This window comes from Fukomys damarensis, unplaced genomic scaffold (assembly GCF_012274545.1).
Source record: "Fukomys damarensis isolate Sample0158 unplaced genomic scaffold, DMR_v1.0_HiC HiC_scaffold_5, whole genome shotgun sequence".
In the NCBI taxonomy this organism is placed as follows: domain Eukaryota; kingdom Metazoa; phylum Chordata; class Mammalia; order Rodentia; family Bathyergidae; genus Fukomys; species Fukomys damarensis.
The window spans coordinates 32,680,824-32,702,729 of NW_022900917.1; the positions used below are offsets into that span (position 1 = coordinate 32,680,824).

A 21,906-nucleotide genomic window follows, 5' to 3' on the forward strand; every position below is an offset into this window, starting at 1 on the left:
CCCCCCCCCCTTTTTTTTTTTAATTTTTGGTACCGGGGATTGAACTCAGGCCCTTGTGCTTGCGCGGCAGGCAGCAGAACCACTGAGCTAAATCCCTGGCCCTAGTTACTGCTTTTTTAAAAATTTAATTTTTGAAAAGCTACTGTGATTCAGATGAAGTATATAATGATATGTATTTATTTTCCTCTGTGGCCTCCATTTCCCTTAAAGTCAAAGTCCTTAAAATGCTACCTTCTGATTTCAGGTCCTTCTTGGTCTCCTCTTGTGCTCTCTGCTTCAGTTACACTGGCTTCTGTGCTGTTCCTCAAACTCTCACCTCAGGCCCTTTGCAGTTGCTATTCTTACTACTTCAAATATTCTGGCCCTATAGGAAAACCTGCATATTTCACTCTTTTACTACCTTCATGCTTCTTTTCAAATGTTCTGTTATTTAAGAGACTTTTTTCTCTCTTTTTTTTCCCGTTAAGTTTATTGGTACATTTAAAGCAAGCAATACAGTTACATCTATCATTGGGATCTTGTACTTTTATATAATATGTCTTGATTCTTATTTTTTTCCCCATGCCCCTGCCCTCCCTTCACCCCCTTCATCCTTCCCTGTTAAGAGACTTTTTTTCTGACTACCTTGTATTATTGGCTCCTTTTTACCTACATTCCCAGTTCCTACTGGCCTGCTTTATTTTGCATTATTTGACATAGTGTATATATATTTACTTATTAGCAATTTGTCTTTCCTTGGGATATAAGGTTGGTAAAGGTGTGCTTGTGTTTAGCAAACAGTAAATGCTTGATAAATACAGGTTGACAAGCTAGGAATCATTTGGATTAGAGTTTATCGTGTATTTTCAGCAGATGTGACTTGGAGACTTACTATTTCTATTTTAGAAGGGGAAGATTGGATAAAAAATCAGAATGAGTTACATATTGCCATTTTAACATTTGGCCCTAAGAGTTACAATGTATTTATTCACTTAAAATTACTTGTAGCACTAACTATTGCTGGCACTATTACGTTTATGAAGTTTATTACCTAAGGAATGATATTAAGGATGGATACAAATATGTAAATAAGAATATGGCTACCAATTATACTAAGTGCTACTGAGAAACCCTGGGTTCAGTGAGAGAGAGTAAGAGATGAAATCTGGGTGTGAAGACATCCCCTCCACACCGTGGAGAATCACAGGGCCCATGGAGGAGAGTGTGAGATTGAGAGGGGCCTAACCTTCACTCCTGTGGGTGACGGTAGAACTGCACCCACCATAGCATGGGAACTTCTTTTTGTCTCCTGAATTTCTATGTCAATAGAATCTTTAGGTGTATGAAAAACTTTGAGTCAGAATAATGAATCTGGTCCCAAGTTCAGAAACGAAGGCATAACGCTTCTCCATTCAGATGGCTTTTGGTCTACTCTCTTGGGGCTCAGCTCTCCCAGTTCCCCAGCTACCAGCTGCATAGCACTACTGAACGCTTACAATGCTGTGCCTGTGAATTCCCACACAATGCAAACATAATACCATCCTGGGTCTCAAATACTTAGCATGAACAAAAAAGAATGTGAAATGTCTCATTAATATTTCTATATGGATTACATGTTGTAACGGTCTTGTACGTGCTAGGTTAAATAGAACGTTGAAGTTATTTTCATATGATTCTTTTTAATGTGGTTGCTAGAAAACTTTGAAATGCTCGTGTCTCACTTTATATTTCTAACACACAGTGTTGTTCTATATAGCTGTGTAGAATGCTTTTTCTTTATGTTTATGTGCAAAAACCCCCACATCGTACATAGCAGGGCAAAAGGAGGGAATGACAAGTGTGACAGGTTGAGTAGTACATGACTTAAATAATTATTTTAAATTTTACAGTGGCCCTAAACATTGACAGAAAAAGACTACGGACACCTACAACTTAGCACATGTATTTTCCCTTCTTCTGGTGAAAATACCTTCATTTTCTTTTCAAGAATCACCTTTCCCCATTTCTCACCCTGGAGATCTTACCTAAACTCCCCTGCAGGTCAATGCTAGTCATGTAATCCGGCTTTGCATACCTAACCACTGCATCCCCTTGACCACCATGACTGGTTCAGGTCAGGCAGGCGATGCAGTTAAAGCCACTGAGACCCAGTTCTAGGATTTTTGTTACAATTACTCGGAAAGAGAAGCTCTCTTCCTATAGGAGTTCTTAAGATGTGAAAAGAGTAATTTGGGGCTGAGTGGAACTCAGTTTACTTGGTAATGAAACTAATTTGATGCACAAGAAAATGGTAAATTTAAAATAAGAGTTTTCTGATGATATTTCTTGGCTGCTTGAATTCAGCTGTTCTGAGACTGCAGTCAAACCTAGACTTTTAGTTACATGTCTACCTGTTTGTTGTTTTAGCTAGCTAGATTGGATTTTGGTTATTTCCCTGTCCCCAGTAAGATATTTACTCAGATATATGCCCTTGCTCAAGACTCTTTAAAGAGAATTAACAGTTCTCCAAATGAGCACTAATTAAGCCAGTATAATCCAATAGAATAAAATCAACTGATGAATCTTTAAGTTGGTGCTTCTGCTAATAGTTATACTTTCTTCTAATTAAAACTTCACCACCAACTCATAATCTACTTAGTGATTTCTGCAATGAAAAATTTAAACAAATAATACCAGAAATATGATGGAATATTGCTTTTAAAGAATTCTAAAGAATAGTTTTTTTCTCAACCTCATAATGCTGACTGATTAGATTTGCAAATGTCTTGTAGCTATGTGGTCAATTTCTATTTAAATCTAAATATTTACAAGTATAACTTTTGATAATTTATTATTGCCAGGGTGCAGGAATTTTACTAGAATCAGTTACAGCATGGAGTTTTATAAGAACACCCAGTGGATTCTGATCATCTCCGTCTTCTTTTTCCTTCAATAATTTCTTTTGAATTAAAGACATTATCCAGAAATATTATCAGTGTCCTAAACCATGGTGTTGAATTTGATTGTGAGTTTGAATTTCTGCTCAGTCACTGACTTTGAATTCTAACCAAGTCGCGGCTGTGACTTACTCCTACGCCTGCACCTGTTAGCTGTGTCAATGCTGGAGTGAAAACCTGCCCTGTTTTGTGTGTAACGCTTGCTCCATTGCTGTAGTTGCTTGTAACTGCCAGCCACAACCATGATGGGCTGTGATTTTGAATAATTTAAAGTAGCTGTGCCATGAGAAGACTAAAATAACCAAAAAGCTAATAAAAATGAATTCCTGTACATATTCTTGGATTATTAGCCAGTTTCTCCTTTAAAAATCTGTATTTATAACAACAGTATTTGGTAATGTATGTATATACACTATATGTACATACATACACTAAATATTTATCAGGCACTTGGAGATTCTTGCTTTGTTGAAAAATGACACTGACTTGAGTATATTAATGTGTCATAGGAAGGTTTTTTTCAACCACAAAATTAGTGCTTTCTTGTTCAGAAAACTTAATCTGAGAGCTTCTAATCTTTGAGCCTTGTTGTTTGATGCAGTATTTGTGTATATATGTGCACGTGTGTGTGTGTGTGTGCTCACATATACCGTACACAAATATGTGCTTGTGTTCTTACTGTAGAAGAATTCAGTCCTTGGGAGATGGGAATGTTCTTCATTCTATTTGTAATTGTCCAACAGAAAAGTTTTTATATGTCGGCTAACTTTATAGACACTATCTTCATAAAATAAAAAAATATTAAAAATGCAGTTTCCACTAATACCATAAAAACTTGCATAGAACATATTCTTAAATTACTACTTGGTCTAAGTAGATATCATGAAAGAGCAATTGGTAAATGTAATGCAGGGACAAGCTACCCAAAAGGATGCCATTTGTGGAGGATCGAGTATCCTTGATGAGATGAACTTACCATGTCCACCCAGTTGGAACAGATATATCTGGACATAACTTTTGTGCATTTGGAGTCCCTAGAATTTCTTAGTGCTCTCAAATCTTGAAACCATTGGCTTGTCTTAGCACCTGATTATGGAAAATTATTAAGATTTAGCAAAGAAAAGCTCTTTAATTCAAGCAAGGACCAATGGCAAAAAGAGGGCAAATTCCCACAAGGCTTAGAAATGGGTGGGAGAAGATACTCAAAGGTCTCAGGAAGTCCTGATTTTAGGAGGATTAGCTTTAGGGGCAGTGAAGCTCTGGAGAAGAAAAGGGGCTGGCTTGACCTCTTACCCTGGGGGTAAACAACGTCTGGGCTGGAAAGATCTCAGAGGAAACATCTGGTAATTGATAATTTCAAGGAAAACCATGCCCTATGCTGGGAATACGATGAGGATCCTGAGAGAAAGGGAGTATCACTTCTGTCTTCCCACTCTAACCTTTAGAATACCTACGGTTCTGCTTTCTCTTGTCTGTGCTGATGGATTGAGGGTGGGGGAGACTTTCAGAAAGGAGATTCAACTGGGAGGAGTATTAGGGCACTGAAGCTCTTTTAGTCTCTGAGAGCTCTGGTCTAGTCTAGCCTAAAACCAACAGTTGTCTTACCCTGATTGAGCTCTTACCCCCAAAGCCAGGCTCTATGTCTACTGAAAACTTACCTATGTTGAGACTGTGCAGGTCCAGGAGTAGCTATCCCATGGAATCTCTGCTAGTTGTAGGGGTGTGTGTGTGTGTGTGTGTGTGTGTGTGTGTGTGTGTGTGTGTGTGTGTGTGTGTGTGTGTGTGTGTGTGTGTGTGTGTGTGTGTGTGTGTGTGAGACAGAGAGAGTCAAAAGCCTATGAAAAAGTTACCTTTCTTCTTTCCTCTGCAGCCTCCAGTTTTTTCTGGATCTCCTCCAGGGATAGGTCTTTCTTCTTTGGAGAAGCTAAAGTTCGAGGGGCTTCTGAGATAGGAGATGGTGGCTTTAAGATCAGCTCAAAAGCCTGGCCAGAGGCACGTTTGTTGATTTGCTTCACTTCCATATCTAGGAAAAAAGGAACAGAGAATGTTAAGCATGCATGACTGGGTTTATTTTAATAATTTGGATTCCATCGATTCAAAGTGGCATTGTTATTCCAGGAAACAGAGCTAAAATACTGCATATTATAATTTGCTCTACATTGCTTTGAGCATGTAAGACCTCTCTCTTTAGCATAACTGTGGATATATCTTAATGGAATAAACATTTACAGTATTGAAAAAGGCAACCATGTCTATAGGGAGTTGAATAATGGGAGGCATACTAAAGAATAGCTTGAATTGATTTTTAACTAAGCCTTCTTTTCCTTTTGAATAAATATGAGCTTTGCATGAAAATGAAGTAGGACTTTTTTTTTTGAAATAACTATGACTGGAGACATTAAAAAAATTTTTTTGGTAGGTAACGAGGAAAATAATAAGAGGTCTCCAGTACTCACATATATTGAGAAAGTATCTATCTATGTATCGTCTATTTTACATTATTCTGCCTGCCTACCTACCTACCTACCTTCCTATATCATTATGATGTAACTATTTCTGTGGTAGGGAATCACAGAAACCATGTTAGAAGCAATATCATCCCCTAAGCAATTAGAAACACATGGCCAAGTCAATGTTAATGTGCAAAGAAAGCATCCTCCTGGCTCTCGTCCCTCAGTATGTCCATCGTTCCTAGTCACTGAGCATATGTAGTGTCTTCTCTGTCATGAGTTTCTTTGCCTTCAGAGTGTTACAGCCTACTGGCAACGGGAGACATAATGTCTTTGCTCCTGTTCTGCTGCAGCACACCTCAGCTGCAGACAAGAGCCAGGGAAAGAGGCCCTGTGGTGAGGGAGGGAGTGGAAAGCCTCCTGTCTAATTTGTGCCCACATCCCTGGAATATGATTCAGGCTTTCAAAGGAAAGAAATGCTACCATTTGGGGCAACTGGGATGAACCCGGAGGATATCGTGCTAACTGGGGGAAAGCCAGGCACAAAAGAACAAGTACCAAAAGATCTTTTATACGTGGAATCTAAAGAAAGTTGAATTCATAGTAGAGAGTAGAATGGCGGTTACCAGAGGCTGGGGGTAGAGGCAGATATTGAGTAGATGTTGGTCAAAGGATAAAAACTCAGCTTAGGGAAAATACATTCATGAGATCCACTGTACAACCTGGTAATGATAATTAATAGCAATGTATTATGATCTTGAAAATCACCAAGACAGATTTTACCACAAATCCATGATAAGGTATGTGAGGTAACACAAACGTTAGTTAATTAGCTTGAATTAGCTATTTGAGAATATATACATATTTCAAAACATGCTATACAATCTAAACATATATGATTTTTATTTGTCAGTTACAAAAGAACCAAGAATGACTATTTTTTTAATCAGTCGCTTATGTGGTAGAGAAAAGCAGATCATCAGACCTTTAAGTTTTAACCCCGTAGGATTTATAAGCTAGTATAATTTATAATATAAAAGTGATGGCATTCTGGGGCATTTATAGCTACATAACTTGCAACCTAGTAAATTATAATGGGTTTTTATAAAAGTCGCATTGCTCAGTTCTGATTGCTAGTTGAGTGTGTTGTCTGGCACTTCAGATAGCATCCTCCTGATTTCTCCTGCTGGTCCTTGCTTGCAGCCTGAAACTTCTCTAGGGGAGGCCATTTCCTATTGTGCATCTCTGGACTTTCAGGTGCAGTGGTTCTTGGTGCTCTTGGGGGTACAGTTCCAAAACGTCTTGAGGGTTCCGAAACCTGAGGACACTCAAGTTCCTCACAGAAAATGGAGGTGTATTTGCACACAATCTACTCAGGTCCTCTGGAACAGTTTCAATCATCTTGAGATTATTTCTACCTAATATCACGTAATAGCTAGATTGTATTATTCGAGGAATAATGACAAGAAAATGTCTGTATATGTTCCGTACAAATCAAATTTTCTTCAAATAGTTTTAGAAAAGGGCTAAAGGTGTTGGGGAAAGGTAATAAGAGAAAAAATATGAGAAAAATGAAAAAATGGAAATAAAGTGGTTGTAAATGGGGAGGGGAGGAGGGGGTGAAGGGAGGGCAGGGACAAGGGGACAAAATGAGAACCAAGACCTGTCATGTAGAGGTACAAGATACCAACAATGAATGTAACTGTATTGTATACCTAAAATGTAAATAAACCAATAAACTCAATAAAAAAAACCCAAATAGTTTTAATCTCAGGTTGGTGGATCCATTCATCTGGAACCCAAGGACATGAAGCTCCCTCTGTATTTGAAGACAGTTAAGATGTCTCATCCCATTGTTTAGAGTCAGTACTTGGAGCGAGGCTGCTTCTATATCTTTGTCACTACACATTCCTTGACCTTTAAATGCTCTCTAATTCGCTGATGTCCCTTTTCAGTGGTAGCAACCAAGGTGACCATTTTTCCAGGCCATTTCTGACAGAGAAGCTTCCGATACTGCTTCTGAGGTGAGGATTACACTTCCATGAGTGTTTTGGCAGACTGTTTAGTGAAAACTGAGGCTGTGGTCAGGTGAGACTCAGGCGATAGCAATTGCCTCAGATCCTTAAATACCAACAGATGGTCCAGGCACAGTGAATCAGTAAGTATATTGGAAACAAATGTAGAAATATTTTTAAATTTTCCTGAAGGCAAACAAGATTATATTTGTATCTTAAATAGAACTCTAGGAAAACTATGGAAGCCTTTTGAAAAAGGTTACAAGGGAACACGGGCAAACAACAATAGCTCATTTGATAAGGTAATGGGATTTTTAAATGGTTAGGTTAGGGACTGTAGCTGTGTGATCCCGGGAAGGCTAATTAACTGTTTTAAATTATCATTTTCTCATCCAAAATTGAAGATAAAAAGAGCACCTTCCTCATAATACTGTAGTGAAGATTAAAAAAATAAAGAATACTGAATGTATAGTGCAAGTCATGGCACTTTATGTTTATAAATGTAAATAACAATAATTACATTATTTTATTATAATGTTTGACTGCAATAAATAATTCACTTTATTATCAAGACAAAAATACAACAAGGTAAGGACTTAGGGAATCCTAAAACTCTCTGCCAACTCTTTTGGGAAGTGGTGTTACATGATGTGGAATCACCTTCAGCTTCTAAGGGGCAGCTGATCCATAGTGTCTGCTTTTCTTCTACCCCTCTCCTCAGTCCCTAAATTGGAAGAAACCATCACAGCCTTCTCTGCCTTAATCACCCTGGACTCTGCTTCCTGATCATTTTTGTACATAATCTTGGACTAAGCCCTGAGTCCCTTGAAACTGAGGACCACAGTGTGTTCATCTTTGGACCCTTGGTGACAACACACTGTTAGATTTTAGAGTTTCATATTCACATGGATAGTGGCAGCTAAATCTGGCAAATAATAACGACCTGTGTAGTTTTGTTGTTGTTGTTGTTGTTGACTGAATGAACTTATACAAAGCAGGCACTGGGCCTGCATTCCAATGAAAGTTTTGGTTGGAAAATGAAATTCCTGCACCCGGAGGGCATTTTCTTCAGGAACAGTTCATTAGCACTTCAGATACTGATGCTGGAGCTGACAGAACAACTTGGAAGGAAAATACCTTTGAGTCCTCAAACATGCAATAAAGGCCCTCAAGGTATTGTGTACCACGGGTCACTTTGCATGGTCTTTAAAGTCTTAGTTTACACAGTTGGAAAGGAAAAGTAATTTTGAGCCTATCAGGTAGGAAAATACGCCACAGCTATATTTAGTACACATATAACTGCACTGAATATTTTTATCGAATTGACTGAATTAGGTGATGATATTGTTGATAATGATAGCTACCTTTATCAAGTGCTTATGTGAGACCAGGCTTGGTGTTTAGTGACTTGCATTAAGTTATTTAAACCTCCCAACAGCCCTGGGAGAAATGCTAGTGTTAAGTGAGTTTCAGAGGCTCTAAGTATCTGCTTGGCTGGGCCTGCATGGATAGAGGCAGAGGCAGAGAGGAAACCAAATTAAACATAATGAATAAGGACAATGTAAACCTAAAAGGTTACCTGTCAATTAAGTTAATTATCATACCAGATCTTTAGTTGTCTTTTTAAACCCTCTTTACCTGGAGCCTCTGTCATAAGTAAGTTTAACTCTTTAATTCAGTTATTATTAACTTATTGATATATATGCACAAAATATGGGAAGTTCATATAGAAAAACAGTGATGTTGATTTTCTCTCTCAAGTGCTCTAAGTATAAAGTACTCTCTTGCAAATTATGATCTAGTCTAATTACAGTTTAGCATAGTACGTTATTTGCAAAAATTCACGTTGTGGAGTTGATATGCTGTATGTGCCTGCTAATAACAGTCTAGCCATGCTTCTTAAGAGACATTAAAGTGTGGTTATTAGCACCAAATTCAAAATGTTGTGAGCAATAAGCAATCAATAAGACCTAATAGCTCCACGAAGTTAAGTCAATAGCGAGATCTACAAAATATTGATTTAGCAGGAACTGAGAGAGAAAAACATGCATACAAGCTCTGCAAATGATGTGGCCAGCAGGGGATTTCTGTCTCTGGCAACTCACCATCGTAAGTGTAGATGTTGATGTTGCGGGGTTCCGGGTAGAAGCAAGAGCAGATCAGTGACAGCATGGACAGCTCCTTCATTTTTTCCTTGTAGGCTGAAACATAAAGACTCAAGATTAAGATCTTTCCTTTTCTGAACTTCCTCTCAATGCTTCTCTAAATTTGCATAATAATTACAGCCTCCTGCAGAATGAATATTTCCAGGTATGATGCTTTGCTTCTTTCTGTCATGAAATAGAAAAGAATGAACTCAAGTCCATATTCCTTATTATAGAGGATGTGAATTAATTATTACAGCAGATTCAATATACATAGTGAGAGAAAGCATTAGATGAAAAGGAATGTAGAAGGAATTGAGATGTAGCAGGATAGGAGAAAAATATGAAAGCTGCAAAGGAAGAGAAAACTGGCATTAGTTGAGAGGCCGGCCTTTGTAGTAAATGTGTACACAAGTCTGCTGCACCTAAGATTCAGGAGGGTTCAGCCTGGATCGCTACCAACTCATCTGAGGGTAGTTAGAGGACTCAGCAGGACAGTTATTCCTCAGATACATCCTCCAGGCACATGGTGCTTTCTCTCTCCCTCTAGTGCAATTTCTTATCTCTTTCTCTTCCCAGACATGCCCAGACCTGAGATTTGATGGGAAAGGATAAAGATCTCTTCCACTACACCTGCCAATCAGTTTGGGTACTAAGTTACCAAGCAGCAGCAGCAGCAGTTCAGGGCCGGGGATCTAGCTCAGTGGTGCTTATGCCTGCCTTACAAGTGCAAGGTCCTGAGTTTGATCCCCAGCACCAAAGAGAAAGACTTCAGACTCTGACGGCCTTGCTCCTTCACTCTTCCCACTCCCGCCTCATTTGATTTCCTTCTTTCTTCTCTAGGAGGTCTCCTGCCCAAGCAAACTTGAATATTCAGTGACTATTTGTTATCTCCAAGATAAGTGTTCCTAGACAACCAGATATGAATAAAGGAGGAGTCTCTCGCCTTAATTTAGATTAACTTAATTTATTGAATTAAAAAATTTAAGAAAGCTGGAAGAAAAATGATGGGTATACCATGCATTAACTTGTGACAGGAAATAAACACATGGCTGTGGCCTAGCAAACTGAACCTCACTGGTGACATCCCCCCATGGTGAGTTTTTTTAACCATCACTGTAACCCAAAGGAGAATCCACCATGGGAGGGAGGGAATTCCCAGAAGATGAGTTTAGACACTACAGACAGGAATATCTTTTGTTGACCAAGAGGAAACGGATCCAACAACTAGGTGCTTTAGAGCCTCAGAATGTTAGACTGAGAAGTTTCTAAGGGATTAGTCAATGGTTAACCTGAATTTTATAAACAAGGAAACTCAGCCTCACAGAGGCCAAAGTGGCAGTGGTAAAGACGGTGTTCTGGATGAGATGCAGTAATCAAGCTGTCCCAAACCTGCCAAGAGGCTTTCTAGCTCTACTTTAGGGTGAGGTCCATGGGCCACAGGACCCATTGGCATATGGTTGAACCACATGCAAAGATGAACTATTGTCACTTTCATATAGTTCAACCTAACTATATGCAGAGGATCTGCTTTAAAAAAACAAAACAAAACCTCTGTGAGCTTTTTCCTTAAAATAAGCAACACAATTTGCCATATGCCATAAAGGTCCTGGCAAGTTCCATTCCAAATTTATTGAATACCTTTGCATTTTTAGAAGGCAGAACCATATTTCTTTGTCTTATTTCTATATTTGGTAAATTAAATTACATCACTTATAAAGACTTAAGCAGGAATTTACATAGATGTTCAATGTGAATCACTATTTTTTTATAGGGGTAACATTTTTTGTGGTTTAATACATTTGGTTCTATGGATCGACTGAAAACAGTAACATCCAGTCTTTGTAGGATGGGAGTATTTTATTTTGTATAAGAAAATGCAATCTAGCTTCCAAAACAGTTGGTGATATTAAGCATGCAATTAGCCCTCTTTATCCACGTGTACTACATCCATGAGTTTATCCTTTTGTGGGTCGAAAATATTTGAAATAATTTCTTGGTGCTGAACATGTAGAGACTTTTATTCAGTAAACAATACAGTATAAAAAAACTCTTTTCACAGAATTTATATTCAATAGGTATTTCAAATTACCTAGAGATGATTTAAAGTTCAGGAAAGGAAGCATATGGGCTACATGTAAACACTACACCATCACAAATATGGGGCTTGGGCATCTGAAGATTTTGGTATCTACAGTGATGTAGAACCAATTTTCCATGGATACTGAAGGATGACTATATTGTAACCACATGTTATAAATACCAACTTTCTTAGGAAGAGATAGCTGAAACATAAAAATAAATGATGTTCTATCTCATAACACAGTAATACTTTAAAGTTGAGAGGAACAGGAATTTCTACTGAAAAAGAACACTTTTCAACATCTGTCTTTTCTTTCTTGGAAATTAATTCAATAATTTTCAGTAATACCATTGCTTTAATTCTGCCTGAGAAGCTGGTGAAGAGAGGGGAGTGTAAGGACTATCAGGGCACTCATGTATAGAGAGCCCTGTGTATAATGGATAACCATTACTATTAGATGGTTTATATCCTCCCTTCCAAACACATATGTTGAAAGCTAATCCCCACGGTGGTACTTGGAGATGCAATATTGGGAAATCATTCAGTCATGACGACTGAGCCTTTATAATTGTGAGAAATAAGTTTCTGTTGTTTAAAAGCCTTCTGTGGTATTTTGTTAGAACAGCCAGAGCAGACTAAGACAGTGACTGAAAAGATGTTGGTCTTCCCTCTCTGACGTGGTCTTTCCTCTCTTAGATGATCTGAGGACAAAACCTAGAAAACCTCTGTTGGCGATTTATTTGACAGCATCCCTAGCTTAGTTATTATCTTTATCAAGGTGTATGGTTTGACTCTACTTATGGTCAGCCATTGCGTAGATTCTCACTAATATGGATGCTTTGAATCCCAGGGAGCTTCTTAAAACCAGTAGCAACTGTAGCTCAGGTGAATCGCGGTTGTTTTCCTGCAGCAAAGGCACTCTGCAGTTTCCTCTCTGCTTAATGCAACTTGCTCAAACTTTCCACTAGGAAACATTGCCCTCCCAATCCTCTTGTGCTCTAATTCCTTTCCAAAATTTAAGTCCTAATACAGGGTCCTTCTTCTCACACTTCTCTTTTTGGAGGCAACCCACACTGATTTCTTATTATCCTTTGTGGGCTGTATTACACAACGTAGGTTATATATTGTTTGGAGTCATGTGTTACTAATTTTTATGTATAATTTTTTATTAATTAATCTACAGCCTTTTTGAAGCCAAACATTACATTTTACTCATCTATTGAATAATTTGCACACTAGTTCTTGATGGAATAGAAAGCAGTTGCTCAATAAGTAATTTTGTTGGTTGCTTGTCGATTGATTTTAAATCAATTTCTCTCTTAACAAGTATCTATGATCACCACCTCTAGGCAGGAGTCTCTGTGAAGCATTATGGAACTGCAGAGATATAAGAGCATTATTGTTTTCGAGTTAGGAAGGTGGAGTACAGGGATATAAAAATTGATAAAAAGTAGATGCAAAGTAGGACAATCATCATATGCAGCACAGATGAGTTGTGTTAGAAGCCCAGTAGAACCCTACTTGTGGCAGTGAGATGGGTGGTCAAGAATGGCTTCATTGTTAGGGTTGCCAGATTTAACAAGTAACAACATAGGGCACTCAGTCAAGTTTTAAACCAAATATTGCATGGAGCATACTACAAATCATCTGTTGTTTTTCTGAAGTTCAAATTTAGCTGTCTTGTATTTTATTTTTATTTATTTATTTTTTCTGTTAAGTTTATTGGTACAATAGTTACATTTATCGTTGATGTCTTATATTTTATAGGGCAACCAAAGCTAATGGATCAGGATCATAAAGACCGAATACTATCAAGGGAAGTAAAGAAGAGAAGGTATATTTATTATTGCTGGCATGGAAATGAAGTTCTAAGAGATTGTATGGAAGGCTTTTGTCAAGAGGTCCATGTACGGAGTGACTACTTCACTCCACAGAGCATCCATCCCTTCCTGGTCTTTACAGTTCACATTTTCTGGGCTCCAGAGGCAGCATTTTTACAGACTGCACTCCATGAGGACTTTCCAGAGTTGCACCCCAATAGTAGGTCTTCTTAGGGGTAAAATTTTACTCCCTGATTTTGGGTAAGATGTTTGAATTTTTGCTCATGTAAATGGTTTGAGATTTAAGACATTATGTTTACATTAAAACAAATATGGGTATATCTCGTGCTAGAGTGTCAAAGTACCATACATTTCAAATGTATAAATTTAGAAGAAATTCATGCCTGGGTTCAGTCTTGAGTCCACCATTCGGAATATTCCTGTGAGCCTAAGGAGCACAAGAAGTAGCATTGGATAAATGAGCTTCCAGTCTTGGCTTTTCCTGATAGTTCTGGTTTATGTTCATTAATAGGAGTCCTTGTCAATATCAGAGTGTCCCAGGTGAGCCATTATGATCATCCGAGCAATAGGAAGCCAATGAATATTTGAAAGGAGGGATGATCGCATCAAATTCTTGTTTTAGAAAGTTTTTTTTTTCCTGGCCATTTTATGCAGAATGACCAGAAGGCACAATAACAAGTGAACAGGTTCAGCAGGTAATGTGACGGGGCTTAGGAAAAGGAAGTTCAGTGCAAAGGAGAGAAAAGGGCAGATGAAGAGACTGAAAGAAGAATCGATATGAAATAACAACTGGATTCGAGGACTGGGGTCTACAAGAGGGCAGAGCGAAAAAGATAAAAGATTCTTGATAATGGATTGATAAGGGAAGCTTTCCAGAGTGTGACTAAGCTGAGGCTTGAAGGATGGCTTTGATTTGAGGGAAATAGGATGTGGAACGAGGCACCAAAATACAGATAATCCGAATAACTTCCTGTTAACAACAAAAGAATGTCTGTCAAAGACAATGGGCCATGAAAACCACGGTAATAACAGCTTACAATTGATGTTTCATACTTTGAATTGACAATCATTTTTTTCCGCTGATTTTGGGGAAACAACGTATATCAATCTTTTCACTGTATCTCAACACTAAGCAGAGTTGAATGCATGTTGGAATGTGGGAAGTGATTCCATATATTTCTAAAAATGATTGATTGTATTTGCTATTAACTACTAATGTTTGGAAGTAAGTACATTTCTCTAGGGAATTCATTTAAAATTCAGTCTGGGGCTGGGGATTTAGCTCAGTGGTTCCACTGCCTCCCTAGTAAGAGCAAGGTTCAGAGTTCGATCCCTGGTATGGAAAAAAAAAAAAATTCAGTCCGTACTGATTCTATAGCAATAATCATTTAACTTAATGATATACAAATATTACTTGTAGTTTTCTTCCAAACAGCTACAAGGAATCATGAGTAATGATAACAGCTGTTTGTTGGGCACAAAAATGCACAAAATATTTGCAGGAATTTTTTCATTTAATCACCTCAACCATGCTATGAGAAAGGTGCTATAATGAGTCCAGATTTCCAGATGAGGATAAAAGACTCAGAGAGTTTCAGTAACATGTTCAGTCTGAAGCTTAGCTCAGGCCTTGGGCCTGCACTTCATGCTGTTCATTTCTCCCCAGATTTGCTCCGATGTTTTACTTCCATCTTCATTGCCTACAAATGCTTCCAATAAGTAATATTATTATTGATCTTAAAGTAAAATACCCAAGATTCTCCAGGTTCTTCACAGACACCGAAATCTAAGGATGGTCAAGTTCCTTCTACAAAATGTTGTAGTGTTTGCATATAATCTATGTACATCCTCTTCAGTGCTTTAATCTCTAGATTACTTATGATACCTAATACAATAAATATTTATTTTACTGGATTATTTAGGGAATAATTACAAGGGAAAAGTTTATACATGTTCAACATCAATGTAATTTTTATCATTTGCTTTCTTTTTCACAAATTTCTAATTTTAGCCACATTGAAGAAAATGGGTACTTTTGGCACATCACCGAGTACAGACAGCCTCATGTGTAACACTGAGATGCACCAGAGTAAATTTCTACATTTCTGACCCAGAGGGAACGCTTTCCACTGCATATAATTTAAGCCCATTCAAATGGGCTCTTTACAATGTGCAGGATTGGGGCTGGTGGAGGCCAGGGAGTCCTGTGCCTTGGTGAAGTCCCTGAGAATGTGGACTCCTTCCACCCTTTCGTCTTCCATTCCCACTGTCCTCCTCATCATAAACCTTGTATCACCACACTTATAACGACACCTAAGGTAATCAGATTTAACACTCTCCCTTATTCATACTCAGAGAAGTGTTTAGCATTACTGGGGCAACCAGTTTTAAAAGTAATTTATAATGGTTCCTTTTTGTACATAACTTGGTGCCTGTTACAACAAGTCCTTCATCCTACCTTTTTATTTTCTGTGACTATTGCCAATTTTTCTATAATGTTGAAAACAGTGAATTGAAAACAGTTGGTTTGGAATGCAACTGTATTGCTGGTATATAACTATTTTTATTTTATATGTTATAGTATTTTTATTTGGATTTTAAAATTAATGTATGTTTGTGATAGTGATACATAATACAGTCATCATGAAGAATTGGTTCATATCCATATCATACGTTGGTCCTGTTTACTGCCCTTTTCCTTCCTCCCCTCCCTCTTGTCTACCCACCCACAAATCCCTTTAATTCACTATAGAACGTATGATGCAATCCCCCAGCCCCCCACAATGCAGAGGCTGACTCGATGGTTTCGGGGAAGAAAGTAGTGACTTCTCTTGATATGTGGATTATACTTGGGTAGTAAATATTAGCATAGAGATGGCTAGAAACTTTGGGAACAGTTTCTCTAAAGAATATACAGATTCAATAATCAGATTTGACTGTGGGATAGATTAAAATAATAAAGAGATTTGCTTGCTTGTTAAAATACAAACATGGGTACACATATATTTTCCCCACCCTTCTATACATACAGATTCTGGGCTCTTTTCTCACATTTTCATTTACATCTTAATTTTATACATAACTTATTTGAAAAAGAAAATAATATATATGTCATGACATTATACTCTGTTATTTTCTAAGGCCCCAATCAATTAGAAATAAAAGGGTTAAATTTTTTTTTCAACTTTCTACTTCATTTGGCTTATGGGGGAATAATCATTAATATGGATTCTCACAAATTATTTTGTTATTTAATGTAGAATTAGTGGTTTTATTTAAATTTCTTTTATTTGTTCCTCCTGTGCAAAATGTTCATTGATTCCCTAGTTTTGGCTAGTGTTGAGTGTGAAGAAAGAGTGATAAGGATTCTACTTCCTGTTAAGACAGTGATGAATGCTCTGGAAATATAATTAATATACTACTTTGGGGTAAAATATCTTACGATCTCTGAATGAGATACCTGTCTGTATCCTGACACATTGACATTTTTGATGACCACAGGGACATTGTCATTCAGAAGATGGGATGGCTGCCCATGACCTGTATTTAGGCTGACTCTACCGAAAAGCATCTGGGGTCTATTAACACATTTTCTTTTTTTTTTTTTCCTTATTTTTCCTGAGAGCAGATTAGACTAGTAGGGAGGTTTTCTTGACAAGTCCTAAACAGTGAATTTGGATTCAATTTAAATTTCTTCTTCCAGAAAGTCACTGGGGAGACAGTAAAGAATAAATCAGATGCTGCAGAATGCAGGATAGCAGTTTTGTGCACTTGTTTTTGCAACAATTACATCTGCATAATTTCTGCTAGACAGAAAAGGACAAAAGCCCTTTGCTTAAAGCTTACCAGTTTATGTAAACAAACACTACCTCTTTTTTTTTTGAAAATAGACTCTATAATTTCCAGGCAGAAGTATTATTTCCTGGCAGTATTCACAGCTGAGCCTAAGGACTTAAAAAGACAACAGACAATGGGAGAAATAGTGTTCTCTGCTAATGGAGTCTGAAAAGAGCCAAATTACATCTGCCATTATTAAACATTGCTGCTCTCCTAATTTTGTCCAGCTTCTCTTTTTCTATTACCTAAGTCTTAACATAGATACAAATCAGCTACTTTGCAGCTCTTTTTTCTTTATTTTTTCACTTTGTACATTTAAACTCATGATGCTCACTCCAGCTTGATATTGACCACAGTGTGTGTGTGTGTAGGTGTGTGTGTGTGTGTGTGTGTGTGTGTGTGTGTGTTAATTTGCCTGTTTTGGGGTCTTATAATTCAGTGTCAGATTATTATTTTTTACTCAGATATATTATCTCATTTAGAAATATTTTTGGGAGCTCCATCATTGTGATCTTTCAGGATGAACTAGATTAACATGATATTATTTAAAATACTTCTTATATACTTTACTGGCTTAGATTTAGAGCATGAAATTATTTTGGTTGATGAATATGTAACTGAAAGCGTAAAATCTGAAAAGAAAAATAACTCCAATTTCTAAAGACCTATTGCAACATCCCAGAAGATTACTGATATGAGGTAATGTTCTAGATATTTCTGCTATGATGATGTAATGCTAATTGATTTAGTATAAAATTAGAATTCAGTCTACATTCATTCTACCCATCTTTCTTCACAAGAATTATAGTCTCTGAAGTCAGGGAGGTTTTGAAAGATTCATATTTTGATCAGTCAAAGCATCCCAGTTTTCTGAAGTTTGAGGCTATGAAATCAAATAAAGAGGCATTTGAGAAGGTCAAAGTATTATAACCCATCAGTGGGTTTTACAGAAACATGAGGCTCTTAAATTTCATCTCAATGGATTCTTGGCATTAGCAATGCACACCAAGAAAAGAAACTGGATGATACAAATGAGCTCTCATGATCAACACTGCAATAGAGGCAGTAAATTTCACCACCCTGGGACTTCACCTTACTCTTGATTCATTTAAGCTCCTGCTGTGTTTAATGAGAGTTACACTACATCATGCAGTCTTTCTTTTCTTTTTTTTCTCCACCGATAAAAGAAATTCGTATTGTCCTTGATAGAGACCAAACCACACTGTGGTTTATGGTAGTATTTGAGGAACTTTACTCTGGTTAGGTGCCACGATTTTTTCACCAATTCTGAGTGAGGGATTTTTCTTCTCTTAAGTCCCAAAATGCTACCAGGTAATAATAATGAGCTTAAAATGATAGTTAAGTGAGTAGGGACTTAAAATTAGACAAAGTCAGATTGAAAAAAAACAAGCTGTTCATCTGGTTAAGGAGAGTTTGCACATTAGGATGACTTTGCCCTTCCCTTCCGGGTCTATGGTGGGCAGTATGAGGCGGCCATGACAGTCTGTAGGTTGTTTCTCCAAAATGCCTGAACATGGCACCCAAGTGATTGAAATCTGTCCTCATTACTTTTAAATTGCAGACTAAAGAGAGAGAGAGAGAGAGAGAGAGAGAGAGAGAGAAAAGGACTTTGCATTCATTCTGAACTCAGAAAAATTTGTACGATCTATGTAGAATGAGTATTATATTTGTGGAGTCAACATCCAGAGTCATATGTTTTGATGTTGATTTCTTTGCTCCCTTTGTTTTAATGTGTAGCTTTTCTTCAGAAAATAAGCCTTGCACTGTAGTTCACATAGATTTTGGAATTTAGTCTGACTATTTATAGTGCTATATATAAAATGGATTACCTGTTATGTTCTCAGTGAGATCAGGAACTTTTAGAACTGTAAAACACAAGACTTCTGTCATAGTGAAAAATAAAAAAATATAAGATTCTGAAGATTTTATCTCAGTTTAAGAGCCCAGGGACTTTTCTCTTTGGTTGAACAATGATTTGAATACTGAGGGTAAGACTCAATTAATTAAAAGAGAACCCTATTTATCATCCCAGGATGGGGTTGTCAGTCTTCAGATAATAAAATATGCTAATTTATGGAGAACACTGGGAAGAAACAGTTAAATTAAGCAGGAATCCTGGAACAATTTGTGCTACAAACCTGAAAGTTCTATTATAATTTAATTCCTCTATCAATATGAAAAATTTCTAGAAGTTTAAAGAATACTTTTTAAAGAGTTTGCATATAAACCTGTACTTCTTTAAAGTGGTAAATAGTTTCAAGGCATTTAAAGGTTCCTTGTCATTTTTTAAAATTAAGTTTATTGGTACTTTTTAGGTATACAGTACACTTACTTTCATTGTTGGGATCTTACATGATGTATCTTGGTTCTTATTTTTTCCTCATACCCCTGATCTCCTTTCACCCCCTCCACCTTTCCCTATTTACAAAGGCTTTAGTTTTATTTTTTTTCTCATATTTTTCCTTTTCCCTTCTTTTCTTTCCCCTACACTACCCACTTCCCATACTCCTTTAACCCTTTTTGTCCTATTTCACATTATCAATTATATAATTAGAACCTTTTTTACACTTTTAGTTCCTTGTTGTAATCTTGAGTGTGTCTCTAAAAAAGTCCATGCAACGTGTAATAGTTACTAATATCAACAGTGACTAAAAGTAATATTTTAACTTAGTGTTATTGCCAAATAGTAGTTATCAAGTTTCTACCACATATAACTCTTATTTGGGTAGTATATACATTGTACTCATGTTTTCTTAGGAAATGAATGATATAAATAATGGAAGATAATTCAAGCAAAGGTCACAAAGGCCTCATGTAGGACCCAGAATTATACTTGTTTCCTGAAATCCAAAGAAGATTCCAAGGTCTCCAATGAAATTTTGTGAAATGCACTGTATGTGGTATTTTCTTAATCATGACTTCAAATTGGATTTTCAAATCACATTCCTTAGTTTTATTTTAATTAAGCATTGAAAACCTATGCATTAAACGCTTATGTACCTGGCACAGCAATAAACAATCAAGTAAAAATTCCTCCCTGAATGAAAACAAGTTCTGATTTTGCTAATCATCAGTCGTATGTCTTATGGTTACTTTGTATTTAAGAAATAGAATGAATACACACACACTCACACACACACACACACTTTTTAGAGACAGGAAATATAGCGTCAAGGGTTTTAACTGCCTGATATTTAAAAAATGATTGCAGAATTTTATTTTACCTTTGAGCATTGTTGGCAGTATGTGAGAGAGTAACAGGGACTGTGAGATAAGTGTCAAGCATCTGACTCTTGCTTCCACAGTGTAATTATCTTCAGCACCCATTTTAGAGACAGCTAAATAGTGTGAAGGAAATCCTGCCGGTTAACTCAGATATGACACTGAGAATGGCTTTTTCATTTTGGAATTTAAATGCTACTTCATGATTTGCCATATAAAGACTCATTTTCTGAAATAGATCTCATCAAATCATGTACTAGAACTTTAATTAGTACAACTTTCTGCAGTGAACCTAAAGCAAGCAAGTAATGAGTCTGAAGTCTTTTCATTCCAGTTAGTTTGTCACAAGCAGGATCAAAATGCAAGACAACTTAGTCTAGGGTAAATTTTCCAAATTTTCTTACTTCTGGATATTTAAAAATAAAAACTACTTTAAGAAATAGCCATTTATGCCTGAAGAGGTTATTTGTCAAAGGAAGACATATGAATATTCAAAAGGCTTATGAAAAAATGTTCAACATCACTAATGCTTAGGAAAATGAAAAGCAGCATTACAATGAGATACCGCCTCCTACCTATTATAAAAGAGACAAAAGATCATAGGTATTGGCAATGTTGCTGAGAAAAGGGAACCCCCGTTGTTGGCAGAATGTAAATTAATACAGCCTTGTGCAAAACAGTATGGAGGTTCTAAAAAATTAGAAATGGTACTAATATATTATCCTGCAAACCTACTTCCAGGTATAGATCCAAGGAAAATGAAATTGGTATTGTGAAGTGTTTTGGTTAGACCTAGAAATTTCTCCAAAGCCTCATGTGTCCTTAGTGGAGCAATGCTTAGAGATGGGGCTTTTAGCAGGTGATTGGATCATGGGGGCTCTAACTTCATCAGTGAACTAACTCATCACGGATTTATAACTTGATGGCATTCTTGGGAGGTGATGGAAACAGAGGCTGGCTCTACTTCAGCCAGTGAGTGGGTAGTGGAGGGGGCCTGGTCTCTGCTCCCTTCCTCTTCTACTTCTCTCTAACTCTACCTCCTGTTGACCATGAGGTAAGCTGTTTTGCTCCACCACTCACTCCTCATCATGATGTTTAGCTTCACCACAAACCCAGAAGCAAAGAGCCAAGGTACTGAAACCTCTGAAACTGTGATCTAAAATAAATCTTTCCTCCTTTCAGTTATTCTCAGGTATTTCTATCCAGCAATAGAAAACTGACTAGCACAAGGAGACGACCTGCACTCCTAAATTCATTGCGGCACGACTCACAGTGGCCAAGATAGGTGTCAAACCACATTTCCATCAATGTATGATATATGCCCCGCACAATGGAATACTGTTTCATTTTTAAATAGCGGGACATCCTGTCATTTGTG

At 37.2% G+C, this 21,906-nt stretch overlaps 1 protein-coding gene across 1 annotated transcript in view; it reads right to left on the reverse strand.

The window, feature by feature from the left end:
• The window catches only part of Stmn2 (stathmin 2), a 57,055-nt gene that overhangs the window by 16,783 nt on the left and 18,366 nt on the right, over positions 1-21,906 (reverse strand). The window contains exons 2-3 of the mRNA XM_010636232.3: positions 9,486-9,581; positions 4,766-4,938 (exon numbers count right to left, since the gene is read on the reverse strand). Coding sequence (XP_010634534.1) covers positions 4,766-4,938; positions 9,486-9,581 — 269 coding nt within the window. The remainder of the gene's footprint in view (positions 1-4,765; positions 4,939-9,485; positions 9,582-21,906) is intronic.